The sequence below is a fragment of the Ixodes scapularis genome, unplaced genomic scaffold (genome assembly GCF_016920785.2).
Source record: "Ixodes scapularis isolate PalLabHiFi unplaced genomic scaffold, ASM1692078v2 PGA_scaffold3__209_contigs__length_174095766, whole genome shotgun sequence".
Classification (NCBI taxonomy): Eukaryota; Metazoa; Arthropoda; class Arachnida; order Ixodida; family Ixodidae; genus Ixodes; species Ixodes scapularis.
Window position 1 is genome coordinate 173,042,425 of NW_024609868.1, and position 15,731 is coordinate 173,058,155.

Consider the following 15,731-nt stretch of genomic DNA (forward strand, 5'->3'; position numbering starts at 1 on the left):
ACCATTGACACCGGTGACAGCCGACCAATACATCAGCCACTACGCCGCCTAGCCCCAACAGAGCGTGAAACCATCAAACAGCAAGTGACTGAGATGCTCGACCACGGTGTGGTGAGTCCGTCAACGAGCCCATGGTCATCACCAGTGGTGTTAGTGAGAAAGAAAGATGGCACTGTGCGGTTTTGTGTAGATTACAGAAAGCTTAATAGTACAACCAAGCTCGATGTCTACCCTCTTCCACGTCTTGATGATACCCTTGACCGACTGCAGGGAGCGGAATACTTTACAACATTGGATTTGATGTCGGGATACTGGCAGGTGCCACTCGATAAAAGGGACGCTGAAAAGTCAGCCTTCATCACACCAGATGGTCTCTACCAATTCAACCGTCTTCCCTTTGGCCTTTGCAATGCCCCAGCGACATTTTAAAGACTCATGGACCGAGTTTTGGGCAATCTGAAGTGGACAATGGCGCTGGTGTATTTGGACGACGTTGTAATCTACGCAAACACTTTTGAAGAACATCTTCGAAGACTCTCACTCGTACTTGACGCCATAAGTGATGCCAACCTTCGTCTGAAGCCCCAAAAGTGTTTTTTCGGCTTAAAAGAGATCACATACTTGGGACATCTGGTAAACAAAACCGACGTTAAACCTGATCCCTCGAAGCTTGAGGCTTTGTTTGAATATCCGACGCAAACAACTATCAAAGACGTCAGAAGTTTTTTGGAATTTGCGTCATATTTCAGCCGTTTTATTGTTAACTTTGCTACCCGCGCTGCCCCCTTGAATTACTTACTCTGGAAGAACGTACCATGGCGATGGTGCAACGAAGAGGAGTCCTCGTTTCAAGACCTAAAAATGGCCCTTCTAAACGCCCCAGTGCTTGCTCACTTCGACCCATCTTTGTCAAAGACAATTCTCTACACGGATGCTAGCGGACAAGGACTTGGAGCTGTACTACTTCAAGAGTTTCCAGACGGTACTCAAAGAGTAATTTCGTACGCAAGTCGCAGGCTTACACAACAAGAAGAGAGGAATCATTCATCTGAATTAGAATGTCTGGCCCTTGTCTGGTCGGTGCAGAAATTTCGCCCTTACATTTATGGCCGCCATTTTACTGTTGTGACGAATAATTCAGCCTTGACCTGGCTTCAGAGCAAACGAGACTTGACGGCCAAACTGGCACGCTGGGCGATTCTACTGCAAGAGTATGATTTTGAAGTCAAACATCGTAACGGACGTAGTCATCAGGGCGCTGAGTTTCTATCCCGCAACCCCCTAGACAAGGTCCCTGGGGCTCCGGAGTGTGACACTTGTTTTTGTGGTGCGACTTTCGACCTACGTCACAGTCAATGTCAAGATAACGAAGTACAAGATATTGTACAGCGCCTCGCATTATCCGGTTCGACAGACATTTTACGGCGACTGCGTCGAGCATACCGAGTGGAAAATGGCCTACTCTGTCACAGAAATCCCGGTCAACAACAATGGCTACCGGTGATTCCAGCTTCTCTGAGGGCTACCATGTTGAATCTCTGCCATGATGACCCCACAGCGGGTCACCTCGGTCGAGATAAGACTCTGGCCAAACTTTCCGAACGCTATTGGTGGCACGGATTCCGGAAAGATGTTTCCAGGTATGTCGCTTCCTGTGAATCATGTCAAAGGAGAAAATTGCCCAGTATTTCACCTTTCACCGAGAGTCATCCAACTCAACCACCGCAAGCTGCTTTCGAACTTATTGGACTTGATCATTTAGGACCATTTCCGAAATCACAAAAGGGTAACCGTTTCATTACTGTTGCTGTTGACCACCTTACAAAGTGGATTGAGCTACGTGCCGTGCCTACAACGTCAGCGAATCACATTGTGGAGTTTTTACGTGAGCAAATAGTACTTCGCCACGGCGTACCCCGCACCGTACTCACTGACCGGGGAACTCCATTCAGCTCTCGTATTTTTAAACACGAGATGGTAACTCATGGAATACACCACGCCCAGTCAGCACCCTACCATCCCCAAACCAACGGACTCGTTGAGCGTGCTAATCGAACTATCGCCGATATATTGTACGCTTATGTTAATGCTTCGCATGACAATTGGGATGTGTACGTACCATACGCATCGTTTGCTTTGAACACGTCGCAACAAGCAAGTACCACGACGACCCCTTTTAAACTGGTGTACGGTAGAACTCCGGTTCTGCCGCAGGAATCAACGTTATCCACCACGTGGAACCATAGAAGGTAAGAAATGAGCGATCATTTTGAGGACAGACTCAATGAGGCTCGCCGCCGGGCTCGCGTCGCAATAACCAGAGCCCAGCAGCGGATGCTAACCAATCACCGACAGGATGACCGAATGTCCCCCATCGTGCCAGGGGACCTTGTGCTTGTACGCCGTCCCATTAGAAGGAAAGGAAAGGCAACCAAGCTACTTCCAAAATACAAAGGACCCTGTGAAGTGCTTCGACAAACAGGACTCGTGAGCTACCGGCTACGAGACCTCAATGCATCTCGAGAAGCATCCCGGACTTTCCCGGCTCACCGCAGTCAACTGAAGCTGTACGTGTCAAGACATACATTCAGTCAAGACCAGCATAGGACACAGACTGCCGAGGACGGACAGTCAACCAGGAGGGGGCAAAATGTGACAGTAGGACATTGAGGTGCAACGAGCGGGACAAAAAGGAGGAAAGGAAGAAAAAGTGGGTCGGAGACGGGCGAAGGACGAAGTGGCAGCAGCGGGAAAAAAGCGATCTGTAACAATATATATATATATATATATATATATATATATATATATATATATATATATATATATATATATATATATATATATATATATATATATATATATATATATATACCGGGTGTTCATTTTTAATTCGAAGAGATTTATTTGAAAAAAAAAAACCGTGAAAGTTACACTTCTGCTGCTTGTGGAGGTGAGTTATACGGCCAGGCGGACATATTATAGGGGGTAATCGTAACGATCAGTTGGCTAATTAACTAGAATTTGATAATTAACTTTTTAATTCATGAAAATAGACATATTGTTCCAAATAGACTTGCTCAGCGTCATTGAAAATCACTAAATCAGTCATTTTCAGAAAGACTTTGAGCGCCTGAGATGCGTAGTAGTGCACTTAAGTTACCACTCGTGGAGCAGGTACAAAGCTAGCGGGTGCGGTAAGGCGCCCGCGCGATTTTTTCGTCTCTTATCTAGCCCCAGCCTTGTACCTGCTCCACGAGTCGTTATTTTAGTGCACTACTACGCTTCTCACGCGCTCAAAGTCTTTCTGAAAATGACTGCTTTAGTGGTTTTCGGTGACGCTGTGCAAGTTTCTAATTGGAACCCTATGTCTATTTTCATTATTTAAAAAGTTAATTAACGAATTTTAATTAATTAGTCAACTGATTGTTACGATTAACCCCCTATAATATGTCCCCCTGGCCGTATAACTCACCTGCACAAACCGTATCAGTGCATCTTTTATGGATTTTTTAAAATAAATCTGTTCGAATTAAAAATGAACACCCGGTGTATATATATATATATATATATATATATATATATATATATATATATATATATATATATTATTATATATATATATATATATATATATATATATATATATATAAAGATACATGTTAGATATTGGTATATCTTTTCAACATCAAATTATTAATAGACTTAACAATTAATGAAAAATATCAAAAATCACTATTTCAACCATGTGTTAAGTGATGCGTCCTAAACCTAAATACAACTGATAATATTATCTCATGTCGGCCTCTCGCTTTTTGTGCTTTTTGTACTTTTTTGTACGTTTGTACTTTTTTCTCAAATGCATTTGTACCCCACCCTCGCAATAATGCCTTTGTAAGGCGATGCGAGGTATTCTGAATAAATAAATAAATAAAAAACACTTTGAAATCTGCTACCCACTCGCCTGACAAATTTTAAGTTTAGGTCACTGGGGCTAAAAAATGCACTTTTACTCTTTTCTTGATCATGCAGAATCTTCGACTTCGGCGTACTATTTCAACAATATCGGGGCGGTTATTTATAAGGTCAGATAATTGGTAATCAAGTTCAATCAAACTACCATCAAAATGATGAGTTACAAAGAACGCCCTTCTAAACACCCGTCTTGAAAAAAAAAAAAAAACTGCTATTGCTTGTTTTTCCTAGATTAAAATGCAGTCAAAAACTATTAGATACACAAGCACAAACACGCATACTAAAAGCGCAAGGCCATGGTGCATGGTTTGTGCTTGATTACTTTGACCGGGGACAAACAACGCACTATAAGACGTTGAGCTCCGTGACATAGTGTTTTCTGGCTCTGCTTGATTGGCCTCATCGACCTGTTATGTCGGCTGCGCTCTAATTTAAAGTGAAAATGAATTTAAATGTTTATGTCGTGCAAAAGCTCTTTCGGTCACGAAATGCTGACGAGGCATGATTTATGTGTGTTCTGTAACGTTTGATAACATTCTTCACCGATTGATCGACTACGTTTTTAATTTTTAAATAGTTAAAACGATAGCTACTGGCTCGTGATCCTCTAACGAAATCGCTTTGCCAACCTTGCAGCGCGGAACAAAGCCAGTGTCAAAGAACAAATTTTGACCAGCTAGGCACTCTCGATCGGGTCGATGAGCTAGCTGGACTCCGCTTCTGTGCGAGCTGGGCACTGCTGGCACCACTGTCACGTTTGCTGGCATTTGTGTCAGCGGGAGCACGCACTGAACGCTGAAGGTGCACGGGCGAGCAGCAGAAAGGAGGAAATTAAGAGCAGAGGAGGAACATCACTGCTACGAGCCTGTTTTCTTGCCACACTAGGGTGCCTACATGCGCGTGTGTATGAAGGAACTCTATGCCACACAGATCAGTGCCGCCATCTAGTGGTTGAACTTGGCTTGTTCAAGATGGCCGCCGTGGGACCGCCGCCTTAAGGAGTGGGGTTGCATTTGTTTCAAGATTCTAGTTGTTTGAATGATGAATTAGACAGCCATCTAAGAAGAGTCTGATCATACACTGGAAGTTAGTGTGGACTATTGATGCCCATCGCAAAGGTCAAGAGCCTACTAATTCCCAAGGAACGTCGGATGCAGTATTTTATGTACTGATCGATCAAAAACGTGAAGACTTGATGTGTTCTAAGTTCCAAGAGGATAAATGAACTGCTCTTTAACGTTAGAAATGAACTTTTTTTTTTAAATGATTTGTTCGAATGCTTTGTGAAAGTTCACGAGAACGCCATTTAAAGAAATGGTAGCTTTTTCAAAATAACAGCAGAAAAGTACTGAGATCGAATGCAAGCTACCGCTATGAATCCAAGTTATATCAAAAGTTTGAGAACGGCCAATTTGTAAACTCGTCGTTTAGTACGAAAAGTTAAAGATAAGGGCAGCTTCCTCGCTAAAAATTGCTGTGGTTATTAAGCAGTCTTGTACACGTTACTAAAAAAAAGTAATCGATTACAATTACTATTACTCTTGGCTAAAAAGTATTCGATTAGATTACTTGATTACCCGACGGCAAAACTAATTGGACATTACTTAAAGAAGTAATCGTTACTTTTCCGATTACTTTATTGTGTGAAGACACATCTTTAGCACTCATAACAATGAACTACTTCCAACTTATATTTCACATTTGCACAAGTATTGAAGAAGAAAAACTCGCTCCCTCTTCGTGGTCGTTGCATTTTCACAATGCGGACACAAGCATAGAATTTGTTTGAAGACGTTTAATAATTTGGGCGTTCGCCAGTGTGTGTGTATGTGTGTGTGTGTGGGGGGGGGGGGCGGAGGGGGTTCTAGATCTTGTTAAGCTTGAGCAAGGGTTGTCGCTCAAAGTTCCCGTCGCTCATTTCATTAATCACATGTGGATTTGCTCGCATGTTATACAAAAGAGCAGCAGCTCCAGGATTTGAAACGGATCATGTGTAGTATCCATTAGCGGAAGAGATCGCCCCGACCACTTCTTAACTCGAAACATTGCTTGTCACAAAGACCAGGTAGGGGAAATGGGGAAATATTTCAACTGCCTTTGTTATATTTTGCATCCGCTCTAGGAATTCTTCGGTTCTGGTTCTCCTACGGGTTGCGAGTAGGTACCCTAAGCCGGATTTTGTAAATTTTTTTTCTGTGTGTGTGTGCGTGAGGGGGCTAGTTTGAACGAAGGACTCACAAAGCTACATTCTGCTTCCTCAAACTTCGCCCTGAATGGCCTTTCTCACAAACTGTGGCTTCCCTGGGGCTTCCCACTCCCAGTCCCAGCTCGAAAAAAAAAAAAAAAAAAACGGACATTTTACAGAAACTGTACATAGAAAGAGACTGACCTCGTTTCCTACAGCTCCGCAAAAATCTTTCGTTTTCCGTTCGAAAAAAAAAAGAAGCAAATTTTATTTTTGTCATTTCATAAAACAAAAAGGCGTGTGCCCGGGGAGGGGGGGGGGGTCGGGTCCCGTGGACAAATTGTAACGATTACAAGTAATTTTATTACTTCAGAAAGTAATCAGATTACTCTTTTGATTACTGCCTAATAAAAGTAATCAACTGATTACAAAATTACTCCGAAAAGTAATCGATTACAAGTAATTTGATTACTTGTAATGCGTACGGTACAAGTCTGTTATTAAGTGACCCGGGGCTGAAACAACTTCCCTTAGGCCCTACACGCGACGTATGTGTTTAGCTTAGATTCTGAGACGTTCCAACCTTCAAGCGAAGCTAGAAAACAGCGAATTTTTTAGACTAAACGTTTTATCGTAATATAGTTGATGAGTACAATACGTAAAGAACGCAGGATTATCCTCGCTAAAAATTGCTGTGCTTAAGCAGCTACTTAAGTCTGAAAAAAGTTCTCCTAGGCTCTACATGCGACGCATGATTATTCGCATAGATTCTTAGACATTGCAACGCTCATGTAAAACTAGGAGAATGCGAAAATTATATGCTAAAAACACTAAAAGTTCTACCAGTCCTCGAACACATCCGGAAATCCGAGCACCACTACGGTGATACAAGATATTGCCGCATGCGTGATCGAAAAAATACGCTTCTCGGTTCATCTAGAACATTTCCGTACACTTTTACACCGAGCGTAAATGATAAGGAGGCCAGAATGGCCCTGACTAGTCAGTCTCGCCTTAGCTCTTGGCGCCGAAATCGGTGAAGAGGGACGTCGCCGGCGATCTTCCGTTACTAGGTGATACGTTACGATGTTGCTCCCTGTAACCGCCCAATCCAGTGCGGACTTCGCTGCTATGCGCCCTATCGCCAAGCCTCTCGAAATATGCGCCCCGTGCCCATCTTTCGGCGCTTGCAGATGAAGTTTCCTAACCAGTTTCCACAGCCTGTCGGGCTGTAGCGCCATCCCGTGGCGACGTTACGAACTTTAGATATGTGTACTCTAAACCAGTCCAAGGTCATCGCATGTACAGTACCACGATATTAATGCTAACGTATTAAGAAATAAGAAACTCTTAAACAACTGATGTGCGTAACTGGACCCAAACCAGCCACTTGCTCACGTTACTGATGCTCTGCCGTAAGCCAACTTTTTCTACACTTACAGTTACGTTCAACAAATGCCAGGTTTGGAAAAGAGTTTTGTGCGCAGGTAATTTAGGAAACCATGGTTATATATGTGTGATGAGGTTGAGAGCTTCGGCCTTTTAGGGAAAATCCGCAATAAACTTCATCGAGCTTTTAACTTATATGACGACGGCTGCTACTGGCGCATACTTCTCCGCTTGGGGTGATTTCAGTCAAAGTTTCGTTGATCTGTGATGTTAGGTATTTAAACCAACCGTTCCTGAAACAGTTCTTGAACAGATCCGGCGCAATTGGTCTTAGCAGGAGACATCGCTCAACCACGAGAACGCGTAACCCTGAGTCATGCAAGGACACAAAACTAATCACCCACTTATATGTTTAATATTAAAGTTTCAGTCAAACTAATATTCGTAAGTACTACCAAAAAGAACACTTGCTCGTGGGGTTCATTGGAGAACCAGATGGACAAGAGAACGCTTTGGCAAACTCCGGAGAGTGCTTTAAGGGGACGTTGCACCTGTCAACACTTGGAGGATGCGAACCGAGCGCTCCCGATTTGTAATTAGAACACAAAAACAAGCAGGAGCTTATGAAAAACAATTGTTCGCTTGTAAACTGTCCCAGCGAGCGGATGGTGACGGCGGACTCCGCGCTCGCTCTACGATAGGCTTCGATCAGCGCACTTTGTCCCATGTGGTCGGCCAGGAGCTCCGGCGTCCACGACTCAGGTACGCGCGCTCCTTCCGGCGGTCTTGTCGCGGACTTGAGAAGGCACTGCGACTTGGAGAGATAGGCTTGCTCCATGTCCACCGTGTGGAAAAACGACCGGCTCCTGGCCCGCAGCGAGGCTGTCCAGGACCGATCAAGCGCGTGCATCAATTCGTGTACGATGATGCGGCCCAGACTACCGTAGTTGATTTCCGGTGGCGCGCCGTAGTTGAACGCCGGTGGCATCAAAATGGCAGCTGGAAATGAGGCAAACTCACCGCTGTGGTAATAATAGGCATTGACCTTGCGGGTTTCGAACTCGATGTTTCTGGGGTCGGCTGTGGGCTGCTCGACGAAGTTGATCAAGTGTCGCATGGCTGCTGCGGCACTTTTCAAGTAGGCTTCAAGGTAAGGACCGGTCACGTCCGGAAAAGGTCGGTAGTAGTCCTCCATACCTTCTGCGGTATCCAGCCCACTTGGATATCCTAGCTGGCGGTTGATCCTATGGAGCTTGCCCAGAGTTTTGCGAAGCGACAATCCTTGCAGCCATTCCGACTTGCGAATTGTATCATCGAGTCTCTCGATTATATTATCAGCCATAGTGTCGATATTGGCGAGTCTCGATTTGTTCACAAGGGGAAAGAAAATATGTAGGGCAACAGCATGCGAGTAGAACTTTCGTGTTTCCGTGTAGCAATACCATTCGAGACTGCTTTGTGTTTCTTGAATGTTGACAAGACCGGAGACGTTCGATAGTAGTCGGAGAACTTCCCATGTTGTATAGGTGCGCAAATCGTTTGGAGATATATTCACCAGAAGAGAACGCAGAAAGTGGAAATCTCTAATAGGTCCACGGATGTTGTAATCACCAGGCGCTAAAAGATTCTCGGACATTACTCTGCTTTTGTTATGATCCATTTGAAACCATGATGACAGCTCAGATACGGGAAGAACGTAATCTTTTTCCATGGAAATATTTGCATACTTCAGTTTAACTACAGTGTTTTCGAGCGCCTTAATTTGTGTGATGGTGTCGCTGAGCGCTGGCTTTTCCGTTAGGCCGATAACGGCTAGTACGTCGATTACGTAATTATTATATTTATTTTTACTATCAATCAAAGATTCGCGTGTTTCGATCCACATTTTGAATTCGGAACTTGAAGAAAGCGATAGCATATAATGATTATCGAAAAGACTGCGATCTAGTTGCACTCGAAGGAGAAAGTTTATATTTTCGACGAACAATAGCCGGTACACAGCATGAACAGGATCGAATGTTCCTTCGCCATTAAACTGCAGATTGTTCGCTTTTAAAAATTTCTTGATGACCTCGCGGTTACGATTGCTTGCATCAGGTCTCTGAAGGCAAATTTGGTAGAAAGAGGCAGCCTTGTCGAACGCACTTTGGTTTTTGCGCGGTGGTGTGGCCTCAGACAGGCTCCTGTGAAAAGCGAATGTCAGGTTGTCTCCCATGTCAGACACGGTGCTGTACTTGCGAGAACCGTACTGTCGAAGCACCTTACCGCACACGTAGTGGTAGAAGTTGTCGCACGGATTTTTCTGCGTGTCGATGGCTTTGTGAAAGAGCCAGGCCAACTTCTGGCAGTCCACGGTGCTGCAATAGCGTGTCTGAGGATGCCTTGTGGTTTCATGACTTTTGTCCGGTGCAGCCAGCTTTGTGGCCAAATCACCGACGATATTTCCGAGAGCTGCGACGGCTCCTACGATCAGGAGGCAGGAGCAGATTGCGCTCAACGTTTGCAAGCTCGCCACGCTTCGTTGTTTTTTTATGTGGCTGTCGTCGGCGATAGGTGACACACTCTGCGATAAAGGAAATAGGCGTTTCTTAGAGTAACTCTTTAAACATAACTATAGATGTAGGTCATACCTTTGGCGTCCTTTAAAATATCTTAATTGTGATGTCTTTAATGACAGTGCAACCACGCTCCTGCTTTGAGCAAATACCGCTTAGAGTTAATATTGGCGTTAATAACCTACGAACCAAGCGTTAGCATTCTTCTTCCTATGCAATGGCAGACCCAGGAAGAATGAAGAATAGCGAACACCGCTAACCTCAACGACTTGCGGCTAGAACAAGTGGCCACTTGATCTAAACTAGATTATATTCCACCAATGTTTATGACATACAACAGCTGGCGCTGGCAACGCAAAGGGCAGGCGCTGAGTTTCGGATATCGTTAGGTTACAGGAATTTCCGCCGTTCATGAGTGTTAGTAAGTCGTTTCGACGGGAACGGTTGGTCCTCGAACGATTTGCCTGAAAACGCGCTCGTCAGTTGTTGGGGGCTTTGGGATGCGTTCCTCGTTGGTTTCTTCCACTGCAGCCATTTTTTCCGAGACGGCTCGGGAAAAATAGAAGACGGCGGCCGCTTAGGCTGCTGTCTTTGTCGGTCTAGCCGAGCGTTTATGCATAGGCCAGCGGAAGTGGCATTGCACATCCTGACACTTTTTGCTTCATTTAATAGATCGAACCGAACCATCTGGAGGAATGTGCACAATGGCAAGCAATCGTGAATGCTCTATACTATGAGTGGGATCCGGCTAGCTAACCGCGTGGGTCCCATGTCGGCAGCCAACGTTGGGCACACGGCGGCCCCCCTTTTGGAGTCCACTTTCTGCTACTTGGTGGTTCTCCAGTAAGCAAAAACATGGCTCTCGTTTCATGGCGTACACCACTGATGTAAACAAGACTGCCTATATAACATTTACCGATTGGAATTTCAACAGCTCCGAAGTGATATAGAGTGAACCCACGTCGCTGTTGCAACTCGGGCCCGAGTTGGCCCTTCATTGGGCTGCCCACAACCACAAAGCGTTTATATAGAAAAGATCGCCATTCTAACGTTTTTTGCAATTTGCGGCGAGAAAACTAACTGTTATACCCTGAAAACACAATAAAAGTTTCATCGTTGAGACCAACCTACTAAGGTAAGAAATTACAGTTTTCTCCGTTTCTCCCTTAGGGTCCCATGCATTAGCTGGTGTCAAGCGATGGCTCCTGGTGGGGCCGCTCGACCTTAGCAAGCCAAGCCTTGATCCGCGATACAATCTGTTATGACAGATGAGTGAGTGCCAGGGCTCATGGTGTGCACGCGCGTTTTCTGCCCAAACACTTCAAACCGGTAATATCCTAAAATAGTGAATTCGTTGCTATGTGCTTCTGATAGCTGTGGATAGTGTGCTTTCATATGCGATTTGCTTTACGTGTTCATATATGGTTATTTTTAGAGCCACTAAATGAGCAGCGCTTAGAGCACTGGCACTCTGTTTCCCGACATTGTTGTGGGCGCCGCCATTTTGGTGCTTGTGCAAAGCAGAAACAACTGTCGATCATCATGATTCGAAAGGGCGACTTCCTCAGCATTAAATACGGTGTTAAGAAGCTCATGTATAAATGCTTAGCTCTGTTGCGAACTTTTTAAACGTTTCTGGAGGACGGAAAAGCGTTTCTAGTGATTTCAGATCAAGCTCCAGATAACTGGCAACCATTATTTTAAGCCATAATATGGGTAAGTGTCGTTACTCTGAAGCGTTACTTATTTAGTGGCACTATACTCCGTTTAACCTTATGTTGTACCGCATACAAGGCTGGAAGCTCGAGCTCATAGCGTTGGGAGCTACTCTGAACGCACGAGAGCTTGTGCCGCCTTGATGGGCTCTAGAGCAAGGAGCTCGCGCTTGTAGCCTTTTCTGTGGTACATCATAAGGTGAAACAGAGTAGTTATTTTGTTCCAAACGCCTTTTTTGTTGTTGTTCTGGTGAGCGTGGAAGAGCGTCTCCCTGCACGCGCTCTTGGTGTTGACCGTGCTAGAGGGGCACTGTTTTCTGCATCGTTTAAAATTTTTCATGAGAGGGCATGTTTTCGGCATCTTGGGTAAAACCAGCTGAACAAGGGAAGGAAAGTGACAAGGAGAAAAGATTGGCGAACCGACCGCTGGACTACCAATTGTTTTTTATTAAATCTTCCTCTTCTTCTATTAATTCATATCCGATCATCCTTTTTCTTTTTCTTTCTCATTGCTCTTATTTTTGCTCTTATTTTGCTTATTTTTTTTCTCCCGATTTTTATCAATTGCCCACGAAGGGTGCCGTGTAGAAAGAGTTTTTCTTTGGCTTGTAAGGTAAGTGAAGGGATGCTCACGCACTTGTCATCTCCTTCGTCGATAGCAAGGGCCTCTAAAACCTCCCTTGCAACCCGGTTTCTATGGTGTCCCATTATGTGAAGATTGTCGAGCTCTGCTGTACACAGGCATATCCGACAATGGGCAGCTAAATGTCCTGGTCCCGCAAGGTTCCTGAGGTTCGCTGCATGTTCACGTGCTTGGTCGTTAATACATCGACCGGTCTGTCCGATGTAGAAGCGGCCACATGTTAGCGGTATATGATATATAACTTCCTTTTCACAAGGAGCGTATTGTGTTCGGTGCCTGGTGTTACACTTTTCCTTGGTGTTGATTGGTACCTGATTAATTTTGTGGCACATTGAATAGGCCTTGTTAGGTGCCGAGCAGATGACTTGCACGTTTTGCCGGTTCGCTATCTTTTTTAACTTATGGGTAACCCCGTGAATATATGGTATCACTACAAAGGGTAGTCTGGGTTTTTTTGTTTGTTGACTCGTACGAGTCAACGAGTCAACAAACGAGTCAACAAACGAGCTACGAGTCAACAAACAAAAAAACCCAGACCACCCTTTGTAGTGATACCATATATTCACGGGGTTACCCATAAGTTAAAAAAGATAGCGAACCGGCAAAACGTGCAAGTCATCTGCTCGGCACCTAACAAGGCCTATTCAATGTGCCGCAAAATTAATCAGGTACTAATCAACACCAAGGAAAAGTGTAACACCAGGCACCGAACACAATACGCTCCTTGTGAAAAGGAAGTTATATATCATATACCGCTAACATGTGGCCGCTTCTACATCGGACAGACCGGTCGATGTATTAACGACCGAGCACGTGAACATGCAGCGAACCTCAGGAACCTTGCGGGACCAGGACATTTAGCTGCCCATTGTCTGACATGCCTGTGTACAGCAGAGCTCGACAATCTTCACATAATGGGACACCATAGAAACCGGGTTGCAAGGGAGGTTTTAGAGGCCCTTGCTATCGACGAAGGAGATGACAAGTGCGTGAGCATCCCTTCACTTACCTTACAAGCCAAAGAAAAACTCTTTCTACACGGCACCCTTCGTGGGTAATTGATAAAAATCGGGAGAAAAAAAATAAGCAAAATAAGAGCAAAAATAAGAGCAATGAGAAAGAAAAAGAAAAAGGATGATCGGATATGAATTAATAGAAGAAGAGGAAGATTTAATAAAAAACAGTTGGTAGTCCAGCGGTCGGTTCGCCAATCTTTTCTCCTTGTCACTTTCCTTCCTTTGTTCAGCTGGTTTTACCCAAGATGTCTCAGAACCAACTAGCTCAGCTTTTACCCTTAGTATGCTTTCGGCATCGGGTGCTACTCGGAATTTCATTGCCCTAAACACAACGACACGGAGGCACCCTTGCCACCCTAGCTGTGAAGAGCGAGGTGCCCCAGCGACGTCTTTGAACCATCCTACTTACCGGCTTGGGAACAGGCTCTCGCGTTCTCTATTTGTTTCTCTCCGCGAACCAGGCGAAGGCGAACTGTTTTTTTATGACATCCGTAAACCAGGAAGGAATCAACCTGGTTTTAGTAACAGTTTTATAGCGATGGGAGAACACAACATTTTTCATTCTGGTGTATGCAAACGGCATCATCAGATATGGTCCAAACAGTACCTTCCAAAAGAGACCACAGCCGTGATTGCGCCACATTCAGGATATCATTTCCAGCTGGTATTTCAGATAATTTTCACGAAATGCGGGTTTGTACCTTTTCATTGTTCTTCCATAGTTAAATGAGAAATTATAGGAACGACTTACCATAAGGTTGACGTCGGAAAAATGTAAAGTGGAGACGCTAAGATGAGCAGCCATTTCCATGCTCAAAGTCGTCTTTCTTTATGGGTGATGCACAATTTGCGCGCGATGTAATTCGCAGACAAAGTCGAAGGGACCATGAAATTATTTTTCTTTTAACTCCTCGCTCCTTAGCTTTAATCCTCAACTCAAAAAAACAATGCAAAAACACGTTGTCGTGACGTGCTTTGACTCCGGAGGCGATGACTACAAGCTTCCACTGTGCTTTTTAAGCGCACCATGAAATTTTTCATTAGCCAGTAATGATATGTTGCGTCACGGCCCTCATTGGTCACGAACGCAAATACAAATATCCCTCGAAGGATTGATTGTCAGCGAGCGCACACATCCGAGTGATGTAGTGCTCGTGTAAAATGCGTGAGCTGGGTTGACCCATAGCCTGCGTGCTCTATACTTACTATACTGAGTATACATCAACTCATGTTTACAAACAAACCGGAGCGCGCCTTACGGACGCCACCGGCGCCGCGCATGCGCGGTGGATGGTGGGCAAGAAGCCCGCCGTCGCCCATAAACAAACCATTGAATTGCGTTGTTGTCGGCGTCGGTGGGAGTCCCCGTGCTCTTTTTCGCGTTGGAATTGTTGATTCTACGTCCTCCTAACAATGTCTGACTACTTGAGCGGCTTCAGCAAAACTATTGAGGCAAAACTTTGCGTGAATAATGTGACGTGCGGCGATTCATTTCACGTGGACGCCGCAGAATGGGCGCTAAAGCCTGACTCCCACGATGAGATTCTGCTCGCTATTTTCAGTCGCGACGTCGCTCGGACTGCAAAAGCGTGGACCGTAGCTGAGGTGGTGGACGTCGATACTGAAAACCGCAAGTAGAATCGGGCATTACAAGTCGGTGATGGCCACTGGTAACAATGATCAACAACTTCTTGTATCTGTTTACACTTAGCCGACTTACCCCAACCAACCTTCAAAAGTGTTTTGAGGCCTGCACTTAGTTCTTATCGCAATTACCGGGTCAACGTTTGGTTTACGGGCCGCTGTCGTTTGAACGAACTGTCGACAAAAAGCACCCAAGTTTTAAAGAGCAGACGACAGTTCGAACGCACGCGCAATGGAGTACCGGCAAGAAGCACCGCGTCCCGCGTGAACAAACCATTCGAATGTCACGTTGTCGGCGTCTGTGTGAGTCTGCATAGTCTTTTTCGTGTTGGAGTTGTCGATTCTACGTCCTCATCGCAATGTCTTACCACTTCAATCGCCTGAGCGAAATTATCAAGGCTCGTTACGCCGCTAAACTTTCCGTAAATAATTTGACGTGCGGCGATTCATTCGCATGAACGCTGCAGAATGGACGCCAAAACCATGATGAGATTCTTGTAGCTATTTTCGGTCGCGACGTCGCTCGTGCTGCAAAAGTGTAAAAGGTAGCGGCGATGATCGACGTCGATACTGAAAATCGGAAGCGGGAACAGACCAAGCGTAACAAGCAGG

General features: G+C 44.9%; 1 protein-coding gene across 1 annotated transcript; it reads right to left on the minus strand.

Annotated features, from left to right (window-relative positions):
- Positions 1 to 7,997: 7,997 nt before the first annotated feature.
- LOC120843465 (neprilysin-1-like) lies at positions 7,998 to 14,280 on the minus strand. Its single transcript, XM_040214849.1, has 2 exons — positions 14,227 to 14,280; positions 7,998 to 10,109 (listed from the first exon to the last, which is right to left on the minus strand). Exons 1-2 carry the CDS (start codon positions 14,278 to 14,280, stop codon positions 7,998 to 8,000), a joined length of 2,166 nt encoding a protein of 721 aa, XP_040070783.1.
- Between the last annotated feature and the right edge of the window lie 1,451 nt (positions 14,281 to 15,731).

Excerpts from the sequence above, each read along its gene's own strand:
- LOC120843465 (XM_040214849.1), bottom strand. The coding sequence starts at position 14,280 with ATGGCTGCTCATCTTAGCGTCTCCACTTTACATTTTTCCGACGTCAAC. Across the intron at positions 10,110-14,226 it reads TTTCCGACGTCAACCTTATG|AGTGTGTCACCTATCGCCGA; the intron begins GTAAGTCGTTCC and ends CCTTTATCGCAG.